The 14513-nt window shown below is 35.8% G+C and overlaps 1 protein-coding gene across 2 annotated transcripts in view; it reads right to left on the reverse strand.

The window, feature by feature from the left end:
* FSTL5 (follistatin like 5) overlaps positions 1–14513 on the reverse strand; it is a 275638-nt gene that overhangs the window by 239019 nt on the left and 22106 nt on the right. For both annotated transcript variants that reach the window (XM_015623545.2, XM_015623546.2), the window contains exon 2: positions 12881–13019. In XM_015623545.2, coding sequence (XP_015479031.1) covers positions 12881–13003 — 123 coding nt within the window. In that variant the 5' untranslated portion in view covers positions 13004–13019. The remainder of the gene's footprint in view (positions 1–12880; positions 13020–14513) is intronic.

The following is a 14513-nucleotide window of genomic DNA, read 5'->3' on the forward strand; positions in this document are numbered from 1 at the left end:
GAACAAATAAAGATAAGAAGTTCATCATCTTGTTTATATCTACATACTCTGAAGGAAAACTATCTCTAGACCAGGCTCCAACAAAGTGTGTGATTTCTATGGATGAAAAGTGGACGGAAGAAGTTCTACACAAAGATCCACAGGTTTTTCCATTCAGGCCTGCCTATGTAAAAGCAAATAACTTAGATGGTTGCAAGAGCATATATTATTCTTAAAGACAGCCTTGGATCATATAGGGCAGAGCAGACAAAGCCTTTGCCCTGAAGGTGAAACAGTTCTGGGCTATTGTCTAAATCCCAATGTTTCTTCAGTACCAACTGAATTGAAGCAGCTTCCTGATAATGACACAGCAACGCTGTTTATACCAAATGTATACACCGTGTACTGCATTCCAGCAAATAACATTCCTATCTTAAAACAGGCAGAGTCAGTCAGATTAGTACATTTTCAAAGCAACAATTCCTTTGGGTAGGGTTGCTCACAATCCATATAGACACATTTCCAAAACAATGCTAGTGTAAAAAGACCAGCATGCAGCAAGCTGCAGGTAGCTCCCAAGAGAAATAAGCACCCTATAGGACACTATAGCTCTGATTACTATTGCAGTTGAAAGGCAGCTGAGTAGTAGTTCAGGGTTTTATCTTTAATTTCAAGGATTCTTATTTCACTAAGTTGTTGGGGCTTAGCAGCACTATAATATTTTGCTTGTTTGTTTTGTTTCCAATGTAAGACCTTGTCCAAGAGGAATCCTAATGATTCTACAGGCCCAATGAAACAGTAATGAAAAGTCAGATATATATATATTCCTTCACTTTGCTGAAGCAGAGAAAGGCCTGTTTTCCAAATCTTGTCATTTTTTCCACAACAACAACAAAAAAATCTAATAAAATCTACCTGCTGGATTTAAGGATTAATTCTTCCATTGGCTGTTACTCTTCTATCCATACATCTCGTTATCATTTATTGCCCTAGAACTAGTCACAGTCCTGAGCTGAACAGGAAAAAAAGTTCCAATAGAACATGCACAGAAGGCATCTTCTCTTATAGAAATATAGTGCAACTATAGCTTCTTTAATATGATATCTTCATACTTTTTTCTTTAATGACAGTCCAAATACATTCAAAATTTATAAGCAGTTCCAGAGCACATGACAGAAGAACATCCTACCAATTTTAAACTGCTGTGCAGCATTGCTGTTTTTATAACACTTTAAGCACTAAGATGCTTAATGCATGGTTTAAGCAGCAGCAGCAGTGTATACTTTTGCATTAAAACATGTGCTACTATAAAACAAAACCACTTATATTCTGAAGATTTTACAAGCCAATTTATGTCACTAAATCCAGGCTACAGCTCTCCTTAGCAAAGCTGGAAGAGCTACATAAATAATGACTTAACAGAAGTAATTACTGATATTTGTGCATATTTTGCATTAAACTTTATATGTTCAGACACTCAGTATAGTATTACTTTCCCATGTATAGATAGAATAAGATGTAGTTTCTTCAAGCCTACCAAGAAAGGAATGCAATAACACAGGACAGATGGTGAGGTGCTCCAGATGAATGTACTTATCTGATATAGCTCAGAATCATATTTAGTATATATATATTTATTTTGCAATTATCTGAGAAGACTCTAGATTTGAATAGGCAAAGAAGGGGGAAAGAGATCTCCAAGAAGCAGTACTTCAGCATACTGAATTATCCCTGGAAATTCTAGGATACAGTATTTAATGGGTATTCTATTACCTTCCCTTTTACATGAGTTCCTAAAGCTCCAGGTGCCCCCACAATTACTGAACAGTAGTATATTACCTGAAAATATAGTGCTACTTAAAAAAAAAAAAAAAGGAAGCTACTATATATGAATCTTAGCCACAGAATTCCCAGTGACATTAATGGAAGTAATTTGCCTTAAATCTCTATTCGCTTTTCTTTTTAAATTTCAGAGGTGGTTTTAAGTGTAATTTTCTAAAACCACATAATGTATTTTGCTTTTTATTATTCGGTCTGAGGCTCATTCAGATCTTATTTTCCCTCTTGGCAAATTTTTGTACAGATAGAAGAAAATCTACAGGAAGAATGACAATTAGGGAGTATAGATATGAGAGCATAAACATCAATTACCGTCTTACAACACAGGAATGCAAGTAATATTTAGTCTGCATTAAGACATAATTATGGGTAAAATTGTAGTCTATCTACCAGAATTGATTAAAACCAGTATGCTAAGACATTGCTAGATTACAAACAGATCATTCTACCATTCATCTTATAGGGCAGATAAGGTAGTGTAGCAAGCCAAAAGAGAAGTTCATGGTACGAATATTAAGCAATTGCAACTGCCCTTTTGTAAGTGTTCAACTCTATGTTTGAGGAATATATTCATTTAAACCAGAGATCTGATGAAAGGTTGTATCATAATACCTACCATTTGGCATTTAGGAAACTAGAAAGTAAAATTAAGATCATATTTTCTTCTACTGAATCTTAGAAATTTCAGGATTAACTCAGTATTTGATTGGTGAATTTCAACTTATTTTTCAAAATGAATTATGAAGTGCAGGTGTATATTCCGCAGATATGCTAATAATTGGTTACAGCGTTCCTACTGTGCAGTAGGCAATGTACTGTAAAGGTTTTAGTTATTTTCTCCTGGCATTCATGTTAGAAACAATTAGCTTAAAAAATAATGTTGCAGAGACCTGAAATAACAATCTAGTAAATAGCTGAAGTTCTAATCTAATTGATAATTATGACTGCATTTCTAATTACAGTTCCTTTGTATATATATATAATAGTATAATACAATAATAATATAATATCTATATCTATATATGACCTCTATTTTTCTTCCCTTAGACTGATACAAGTAAACAAAAATAAAATAGGGCTTGTTATGATTAATAAACTTTAAACAATGTCTTACAAATATTTCCTTGAACCAAGCCAATGAGTTTGCATTTATTCCATCTAATGATGGAGTAGTTCCCAGGAAGCAGTCACTGCCAAAACAAGACAGATGAATCCAAATGGTAAGCTCTGTTCTATACTAATTGCTAATAATAATAACCCATAAAAAGAAATCTTTTAAAATATGAAGGTAAAGAAAATACTAGAAGATTCAGTAATTTCTTTGAAAGGCATGCTTTCCTCATGCCTCACTTAGAACAATGAAATTAAATATTTAATTATTATTGTTAAATTAAATATTGAATTACGAATTAAAGAACAATGAAATAAATAGATGAGGTGGAAAGTCAGACTGACCAATGCAATGGTTTCTCAGACCTTTATAAAAAATACCACTAACTATATGTTGCAGTGGGAATAGCCCTTTACAATTTTGGGGATCAGCTTATTGCAATAGAGTAGTTACTATTAATTTCAGAATTGTAGCATCAAATTATTTAATTATAAATAATGACACATATACCAACAAGCTGAATACTTTCCATTAAGATAATGTAATATTAGTACTTTTATTTCTTGCATGCTTGTCATACTGATGTATGACAATAATCTTCAGGTAATAGTAATAGAAAGTAATGGCATTTTCATGAAACATTAGTGAAATAAAAATTCATGAATGATGAATAATAATGATAGTCCTTACTTGTCCCTAGAAAACAGACTTAAATTATAGGTTGTTTATTCCAGGTTACATAACCAGAGTTACAAGCAATACATGAAACAAATGACTAATAATTTTTATTTGGTTTGTGTTCATTGGAAGAAGTGGCACAGAACAAGCTTGTTAGACTTTTCTTACTTCAAATACTATTTTTTTAGAATGCATGGAGGAGGTGAATTCAATTCCGTAAAGTTGTTTGAGAGAACTGACAATGAACATTAAGCAGATGGTATTAATATTATGCAATTTTATAGAAATATTTATTGCTATTAAATTTACTTCACATAAATGTACCCTTCATACACTGCATTGTTTACACATGGTGCTCATTTATAGAAATGGTATGAATGCAGTTGAGCATAGGTAACAAAATTTCAAAAAACTTAAAAGATGTGTCAAGTGAAACAAAAATCTCTTACTCCTCTCTTGCATCTCATGAGACCTCACCTCAAGTACAGTGGTCACTTCTGGGATACCCAGCATATGTACAAGGACCTGCTGGAGTGAGTTCAGGGGAGGGCCACAAAGATGCTCAGAGGACTGAAGCACCTCTCCTGTGAGCACAGTGAGAGACTTGGAGTTCTTCAGCCCCCAGAAGAGAAGGCAGGGGGGTGGCAACTAGCTGATCTTTAAGATACATTCAAGGTCAAACCATTCTGAGATTCTGTGAGCAATTTTAATGAAGTCAAATAACAACATTTTTGTATTAATATAGTTTGGGAGACCTTTGTTTTGAATGTTTTTAGGCATTAGGCATTAAGCTTCCATGTTCTTAACACTATAGTTATTTAGCTGTTGTTGTATCAATGCATAACAAGAAAAAAGATGTAACTAGACATCTTTTCATTAGGCTATCATTAAGATCTCCATTTTCTTTGTGTCAGGCCTAAGCACAGATACCAAAACATTTAATGTTTTCAATGGGTATCCTATCCTTTAGCCTAATTTTTTTGAAAGGATACTGGGGTGTTTTTTTGTTGTTACTAATGCTGCTGTTTGGGTTTCCTACATAATGGAAAAAAACATTTGAAAGACATCACATTCCCTTAGCTCATGGTTGAAGGGATTTGAGTATTCTGATGGATGTAGTGTTCTTGTCTAGTATGATTTACCATGGAATCAGTTATCAGGAAAAAATACAATGCCCTGAGCTATGCTACTTATATGATCCCACCAGCAATTATAAAAGAGAAAATATAACATGTCATAATAACTACTGTGATTTAGCAGTCACCTTACCCAGAACTGAAGTCATTTTAAGGCAAGCATAGCCTGCTTCAGTAAGTTCACAAGGTAAGAGGGCTTTTTTACTGCTATTTTGCTTTATAGAAAATGAGGATGAAGTCACAGAGTTTTCCAGTTACAAAATTCTCAAAAGGAAAGGCTGCTAAAGAAAGCCAAATCAAATTCACCTAAACCCAATATACATAAACACAGATCAATGCTTCTTACCATGCCTCCTTGAAAAGATTTCAAATTAAAAAGATTTAAGCCAATCAGGATAACAAATGCTAAGAAATTGCTTAGATATTACGACAATAAATATTTGTACTGCAAGATTAAAAAGCCATGGTTCACAGGAAGTACAGATGGGTTGTTTAGCCTGACATCTTGGTAACATAAAATCAGAACAGTGGGCTACTGTAAAAGAAAAAAAGAAAAAGGTATTATACTGTTTCATTAAATATGATTTTACCTAAAAAAAAAACCAATTTGTGCTCCCACTGCACATCACATACTTAGTAAAATTAACACAGTTCAAAATAAAAACTGAAAACATATGTAGAAAAAAGTAAGCAATGAAGAAGAAAGAGTTAATAATAATGATATATTTTCCCAATCCTAAAAGGAGATAATTTATTCTGAACTTCTTTCCTACCACACAAAGTATAGGAATAAAAGTATTAAGGATGTTTTAAAATTTGGATATTAAAAAGAAACAAGGATGCAAAACTCAATACTTAGCCAATCTAATTGAGGCAAATTTAAAAGGAGTCTAATAGTGCACAAATATTGTGATTTGATTTTATACTAAAGCCCAATGTAAGGAAGAGTTTTCTTTCTTTATTTTATATCTGTACACCAGTGTTACACTTCCTCAGCTGGGAATACATCACTGTATACTGATGTTTAAAATAGTAGTGGGTTGACCCTGGCTGGATGGCAGCGCCCACCAAACCTGCTCTATCACTCCCCTCCACAAGTGGACTGCAGGGAGAAAATATAATGAAAGGTTGATGAGTTAAGGACTGGGAGAGATCACTCACCAAATACTAGCACAGGCAAAACAGACTAGAATTAGAGATATTACCTGAATTTATTGCTACCAAAATTGGAGCAGGATTATGCAAAGTAAAATAAGACCTTAAAAACACCTTCCCCCATTCCTCCCTCCTTCCTGAGTTCTACCTCTTCTGCCCCAGCAGTGCAGGGAGATGGAGAATAAGGGTTTTGGTCAGCTCATCCCACATTGCTCCTGCCATTCCCCTTCCCCTGCTCCAGCATGGGGTCCCTCCCCTGGGAAACAGTCCTTCATTAAGTTCTCCAAACTGAATCCATCCCTCCTGCAACACTTCTCCACAAAATGCTGCTGTTGTAATGTGGATCACTCTTCCACAGGATGTAGTCCTTCAGGAACATACTGCTCCAACATGGGCTCCCCACAGGGTCACAAGTCCCACCAGGAAACCTGCTCCATGCTCTGCATGGGTTTGCAGGTCCCTGCCAGCCTACTTTCAGGCATCCACCTGCTTTGGTGTGGGTCTCCTTCACAGGCTGCAGGTGCATCTCTGCATCCTCATGGGGGGCACAGCTGCTTCACCATGGGCTGCAGGAGAATCTCTGCTGGGGCACTCGGAACACCTCCTCCCTCTCCTTCTGCAGAGACACTGGTGTCTGCAGAGCTGTTCCGCTCACTTATTTTCATTCCTCTCTTTGCTTAGTGCACTTCTACCTGCACAATAACTTTCCTTCCTTCTAAAATATCTTATCCCAGGGCTTAGCACCATTTCTGATTGGCTCAGCCTTGGTCAGCAGTTCCATCCTGGAACCAGGTGACATTGGCTGCTGGACAAAGGAGGCCTCTGGCAGTTTCACACAGAAGCCACCCTTGCAGCCCCCCTGCTAGGAAAACCAGGTCACGCTAACCCAACACAAAAGCCAGTGCTTAAACAACATAATTATTTTCATTTAAAAACAGAATTTAAATAGATAACTAGATAAGAGGTGAAAAATAAATCACAAACTAAGTTGATTTAACAAACTTAGTTAATTTTTTTTTTTAAAAAATTTGGGGTACAGCTCAGTTTGCATACCAACAAAACTGTTATACACCATATTTATTACTTAATATAATTTTATATTGACTTTTGCATATTATTTCTCACATTATTAGCATTGCCTATGCTACAGGATATCACTTTCATTTTAACAAATAAAGATAATAAAGGTTAATATAGACAATAAAAGTCTACATCTTCTAGGTAATAAATAGAGGTATTAAATCCATGGGGGAAGTGACTGAGAAAAAAAACCAACAAATTAAAGTATTTGTCTGATAGAAAAAAAAATGAAGAGATGGAATTAAATTACAGAGTAATCTTGAGGATCTGAAGAATAGAACAACATGGAACCTATGGAAAAGAGCCAGATTTCGTAAACACATACTTGAAGTATTTGGCCTCTTTCATGATCTTAGAAATCCACACTGCACAAATTTAAACAGGTGCAAATCATGTCAAGTAATATATCACAAAAATCTCTCCTGGCTTTGTTTTGCTATTACTGCAATTGCAGTTTGTGATGACAATTTGCCATCATAATAGAATATGAAAAACATGCTAATTTCAGAATCTGAAATGGTAGGTGATGCAGATTGCCTTTGCATTGAACCTCAACTACCAGAAAGGTAAAAAACCATTTATTATCTATACAGAGGGTAACTGCATCCTCCTAGGATTCAATATAGAAGGCCAAGCTGACTACTGGAGAAGATAATTACATTGCCTTCCTATACCATGTTGTATTTTATCCTTTGTTGCAACCTGGCATGCAAAATTAAAAAAAAAAAACCACAATGTTAATCAAAAGGTAGATAATAATACAAGTGAATCTCATAATTCCTAAAAATATTTGGTAGAAATTAATCTTTTCCACAGTGGTGATGTTCAGTAACAAGAGCAAAAACACAGATACAGTAAAAGGTTTAGCCCAGTGCTATTATAACGTTGTGCATTACAACAGCCCAGTAGTTAAGGCTCCCTGACCAACCCTCTTGATTTGACTACCAGTTTATAGATAGTCATTGCTAGTAAGTACCAGCAGGCATCTTGAAAGGAGGCATCAGCCTTGCCTTAATTCCAGATTTTGACACTCCACTCCCCAGTGACTGACTAGTTGGAAGAAAGATTATAGAAGAAATTTTACAAGGAGATTTTAGATGCAACTTACCTAAGACAAAAAATGCTTTGAGCATGTAGTGAGAGATAGCAAAAATAAAATGTTTAATTTTAACATTTATGTCTAATGTCTAAAATGTCTAATTTTAATTTAATTTTTGATATTAGCTTATTAATGCACAGTGATTGTAATGGTGTTAAAAAAATAAATTTACCCATGCTTTTTTAGTGCCATTGCCCACAAGAAAAATCAGATTAGATTGCAGAATCCTCTCCTTTTCCTGAGAAAAGGAAAATAAAATAAAACTTAAACAAAAAACAAAGGCTTCTTGACTGTACTTACAAGTGAGTAAGGAGAAAAAAAAGTAAAAATGAGTCTTGCAACTTCTAATCCTGGAATTTTCATAGGACATAGATTCTGTGCTCATGGAAGCTCCCAGGGAAGAACACTCTCATGTTACTTTAGAGCACTGACATGACAGGAAAAGCTCTTAGTCCTCAGGATTCACTGCTCATCTTCAATAGACTTTTTTCCCTTCTCTCTCTCTAGGACAGAGGATTTTAGAGGATCAAATTTTATGACTTTTCAGATCCTGCAAGTAAACAGATTTTCCAGATAGACACTGTGAACTATAAATCTCAGGTTGTTTGGAGACCAGACAACACAGGGAAGCGCAGGCTATTTTTGAATCTGGAATACTATTTTCCACACATTTCTTTCTCGGCCACAACATCCTAAATGACAATAAAATCATTGAGCACTCAGCCTGCCTATATTTTACAGGCATTTCAGTGCTCTTAGTAGAGGGAGAACATTTTATAAGCTTTGGGCAAAAACCTAAAAGTCACAAGTTTTTTTTTGTGGTTTGTGCTCATGCATTCAAATTTGCTTTTAATAACCTGGGACGGAAGTTTATGTACTTCTGTTGCTTTGTTTAATTCAGACAAAGTCTTTGCTGCTTAAACGTTTTTAAACTGGATCTAATTCTAATGTAACCTAAACCCTGCTAAACTGACCTAGTACTGAGCCCTAATTTAATGTGAAACAGGGTTGAGCTGATGGATTTAGCAGCTAATAGCAACAGTAAGAAGGGAAGGAAAGAGGAAAAAGGGAGAGAGACAGATTTTTTACAGGTAGTTAAAAGAAATATTTTATTTTGGAGAAATATCACAGACAAGAGTGAGGATTGCACAGCTGAGTCACTTCCCCTTAGCCCTTTGGTAAAACCAGATGAAATCAGGACAAGGCTGGAAAGAAGTTTGAATCAACAGATCAGCAGGAGCCAGTGAAAGCTGGCACACCCCTTTGCTGTATCCTCCGTATGCTCCTGCTCAGCTGAATAGAAGCTCTTTTCTGCTGGAGCATCCTGAGCAGGCCAAGGCCAAGGCTGAGGCTCAGGCTGAACTCTGACTTCCCTGGATTCTCCTCTCTCTCTGTTCCCAGGCTCCCCAGAGCCCACCCCCACCCATGCTGTCAGGGCAGTGCTGGCTCCCAGTGAGGGGTTAGCCCTGACTATTGGGAACATGATTGTCTGACCTCGAGAGGTCAGCTTTGGGCTGAAGTAAAAGGAGTCCAAAACACAAGGACTAAGTTACATCTTCACCCACTGTCCCTTGAGACTAAAACTGAACTGAACTGTGATGAGATCATTAACAACAAGGCACTGCCATCAGTATAATTCCCTCCTAAACCATGTGAAGCACCTGGCTTGCCAAGGAGGGCTGTGTTAGATACGCAGAGTTGGCATGCTCTGGAGCATACATATGGATGTACAGGCTATATTCCATATTTCTTAGCGTCTGACAGGGAATCGGCAGCCAACTGTTGCCATTCTGTTGGCTGCCACCTGCCTGTTTATACCTGGAAATCTCAGAGCACACACTTTCACTGAAGATATTGCATAAACATTGGTCTCTGTCAGAGGCATGCAAATGACAAGGGGAAAATTCATTAGGATGCTAAAACTACTTCCTAACAATATCAGGTGGGAACCTAGGTATTAACAAATTGCTCACAATACTTCAGCAGCAATGCAAGAAGACTCCCAAATGGAAAGTACCTTACAAACTTTTCCAGTGTTTTGACAAATGAAGAACCAAGGATTACCTGGCTTAACAAGAAATTCACATGCTGTTCAGACACAGCCTAGCACTTTTCAGCATAGCCACATAAATGTAAGCTGTGGCAGTTAAACAAGGGAAGGGGACTGAAAACAACTTTGTTGTTTTGTAATAATTTTTGTGCTTTTAATAATCTTTCTCAGTTCTGTTTCAAGAGAACTCATCTCTTCCTGGGTTTGAATATTTCACATATAAACAATGCAGTCAAAAATTTGATCTTCATTACCATCATAACAGCTGTGATAATGAACATTACTATAATTAATGGTGTATTATAATGAAGTACAGACTCAAAGAATATTAGGACCTTTGGAGGTCACCCTGTCATATCTCCCTGCTCAAGCACGGTCACCCACAACAGGCTGCCCTGGACCATGTCCAGACAGTTTTTAAATATCTGCAAAGACGAAGACTCAACCTCTCTGGGTAATCTGTTCCAGTGCTCAAAGTAAAATAATATTTTCTTATGCATATTTTTTCCCTATTTATAAAGTTTTTTCCATAGTAATGCTATTCTTATGCTTTCAGATTATCATATATATAGACTAAATTCCTATTTGTAATTTCTATGCATGAGAAGCTAAAATCGTTCATAATCCCTTTTAAAACAACACAAACTTTATGATATAAATACCTGTTTCCACCACGAACACAATCATTATTTCAAGATAATACCTAAGTACCAATAGGATTGTTTTTTCCCTGCAGGTTGACATTTGAAGTTGCTCTAGTTGGACTATTGTTCAAGTCAGATAAATTCCCCTTTATCAGAGCAAGTGATTAATCTTTTTTTTTTTTATCTCTGCACACATAAACTTGCATACATATTGCCTGATCAAAGAAAAAATATAACTGCATATATTCATTATCACCTGTTTGTAGTAAGTATTCTATCGGCATAACTTAATCTAAGCACTTGATTTATTAAGTGTGTGATTGAAGCAGAATGTTTCTTTTACCATATTATTTACATTTTGCGTATCTGTGCCAAAGTTGGTTTTTAAAATTGACTTTAGAAAAGTTTTACACCCCTAGATTTTTTTAGTAGAAACATATGTCGCTAATACCAAAAGTTGAACTATACTAAAACATTTTTTATCTAGACATGTTGCCTAAGAAAAAAACACACCATATTTTTCAATACAATCTTTCGTATCAAGTTTTAATTATTTTTATGTTTTTTGCATATGTCTATGTGTGATTCCCCCAATATTAAACTTGAAAAGTTTTTTACAGTCTATTCCAATAATTATATGAGAGTTGTCAGTATGTTTAAAGTATAATTAAGAAATGCCAACATATGAATAGTTCCACATATATTAATTAAGATCAGAGACCATCTAACCTCAGAATACCCCATATTTTGTCCTTCATTGTTCTCAGAGTTTTCATGGTTTTATGTTTTCTCTCTCATATGATTAGTTCCATGGTTTCATTACTAGTCTCTCTCTTCCTTCTAGATTTCCAAGTCTTTTTCTTGTGCTATTTTATTTTAGTTTTCTTACAGCTGTCAAATGGAAATAAAGTGATGAGACAAATTTTTGAATAACAGCATAAAAACTGTGTGCTGATACAGTTCTTTATTTCCTTGACTGTGGCCTGATTCAGTTCTTATTCTGACTGAGAACATTCCCTAGAGGGTACATAATTGTATAATTTTAAGAATTTATTTTCCATCTGTTAAGAAACTTTGTGTATTTAATCTACATAGCATGCATTAATTAGCTAATAGGCAAGTGTTTTACTTGTTTGGGAACTCATGTTGTCAGATCCTCCTTATATGCTGAGAAAGAATCCCACAATATTGGGTCTTTTCATTAAAATGAGGACCAAAAAGAAATATTTTTCGTACTTTACAAGAAGTATTGAGAAATAAAACTAGCAGTATCCTTAAACATTTAGAATTTCTGGCTATAATTCAGACCTTTTACTTGTAGCACAAAAATTCATAAGAGTGACATTTTTTATCATCTCTGTTGGCCTGACTGTAGTTCTTAAGGTGCTTCAGATGTTGCTCCCATGACGACCTTGCCATGACCGTCTCTCTATTTGTGTTTGTTGAATTTGGCTTTTGTAATACTTAAGGAATTAAGTTGATCAGATCTATGCTAACTTTAGACAGTCCATGGGAATATTACAGCCCTTTTCCTTGCTTTACAGAACCACCACAGAAGTTTCCCTTTTAACTACCAGAAGAAGGACAGGATTTTTCTACCTGAAAACTGTTTTGGAAGTCCTGGATTCATGACAAAGGAGCATTAGGTGGGCAAAATTTTAATGGTGTGCACTAGTTGAATAGTACATGTAAATCAGAAAACATCTGCACTATACCATGGTCCAAAACTGCTAAATTCAGCAAGCACTAGGAGCATCTACCTCTTGCAACTGTTCATCAGTTTACTTTGACACCATTCTTCTTTGATGGGCAGTTTCCCTGTTTGCTGCCTGGACTGAAATTTACTGAGGACTGGGACAGGTCATTGTCTTAAGAAGATGCTGACAGTTGCTTTAAGAGAATGCCTCTCATAGCTCTCCCTCTGAGTTTCTGTTGATATAACCAATCTCTAGTTTCTGAAGCTAAAACAGATCTTATCTCATTCTCTTTGAAAAAGTTAATTTCTTAACCACTCCACTACTCCAATAAACGCAAAAAATAAAAGGCTGGAGTGTAATTTATTCCTTGACCATGGAAGAAATCGAAGAACTATTAGAGAATAATCCATACCTTGTGCCGTAATCTTACTAGGGGCTGATAGGGCCTAAAGTCGTATCCTTCCTTGACTGGCCACCCGTCTGCTCCCAGAAAAATGCATCCAAGAAGTAAAACAGCAGACCACCACATAAACATCTTTACAGGTCTGTTCCTGTGAAAATAAAATGTACAAGTTCAGAGATGCAGTGTTACTTTAGCATAAGCCATATAATAAAGGTTTACAATACTGATAATCCAATTGTGGACTTGAATAAATATAGGACAATCAATCTGTCACAACAGCAAAGAGAAAAAATGGTAGTAGCATTTGGGACAGCAGTATCAATTTGGTTTTGCTGCACTGAGAATTTTCTTGTCACTATTCAGTACTCATATGAGGGAGTCACGGAGGAAACAACCACAAAAAGTCAAAGAAAAAACAGAAGAGAAAAGCAGTGGGGAAAAATTCTCAAATGAAAGAAAAAAATTATCATCATTCACATGTTCATCAACTTTTTATTTTAAATGTGGTCTCTTGTGATGCAGTATTCACAACCTAAAAGCCTATAATAATCATACTCGCATATTTATAGATACATATGGCATGAGAGTTACCTTATATGGTTCCTAATTGATGTATACATGTACATTACATAAGTGGTTTCAGAACCTATTAGAGATATGCAATATTCATTATTGATATTCAGCATTTGTGTTGAAACCATCTAGTTAAACAGACAACACAGCAAACCAATCTTCATTACTTCAAGATATTCCCAAGTCAGTCTGCTTAGTCTATATTATTTAGTCCTGTATTATGGGAGATGAGCCACTTTCATGCATGAGTGGGGTTTTTTTTCCCCTTTCCAGTTTGCTTTTAGTTCACTTACCCTGACAATGTAGAAGCCTCTGATAAGAATCAAGATATACAGGAATGAGTACAAAACATCATAAGTGTGCCCTAGGAGCCCAGATTGTGCTCCGAGTTTTCAAGTCTTGCCTGACATTTTCTTTTCTATGGGAAATCATCTGAGCATAAAACGTGAACAAATTTGGGATCACTTATTAACCTGTATCATTTAGAGTCATGCTCCTGGCAATACTGTTACACACGCTGTGGTTTTGATTCCTATCATTCTTCACATAGCAGTAGTCTTCACAGTCACCTGAAGGCAGAGAGACTGAATAGAATTAATTCCTGTGGAGTTCCCAAATGTAGTAAATGTACTCTGCTCTTACCTCTATTCACAGTCTCAGTAACAGATCCTACTTAAATCTGCTACCCTTCTTTGGGGACTACTCTACCAAACTTGGTAAAACCATTTAAAGGTCTGTTTCATCCTCATTCCAGCTGATTTTTACCAGCCTGCCTCGCCTTCACACTTGTAATTCAAACAAAAACTCAACATTAATACATCATATTACTTTGACATCACTTACCTTTTGTTCCACCAAACCCAATCTCATTCTGGGTCTCCCTATTAATCAAACTTAACATTTCGTCTCATTTATCATTACTTATTCCAACAGTTTCCACTTCAATTACCTTTCCTTGGTGCTCCAGCTTTTCTAATATGCATAGTCAAAGTATCTCTCTTAGGAGAGCTTGCACAGAATATATTAAGCAGAGAATTATTAGAAACACAGAAAACAAGCTCCATTACAG

Source organism: Parus major, chromosome 4 (genome assembly GCF_001522545.3).
Source record: "Parus major isolate Abel chromosome 4, Parus_major1.1, whole genome shotgun sequence".
In the NCBI taxonomy this organism is placed as follows: Eukaryota; Metazoa; Chordata; class Aves; order Passeriformes; family Paridae; genus Parus; species Parus major.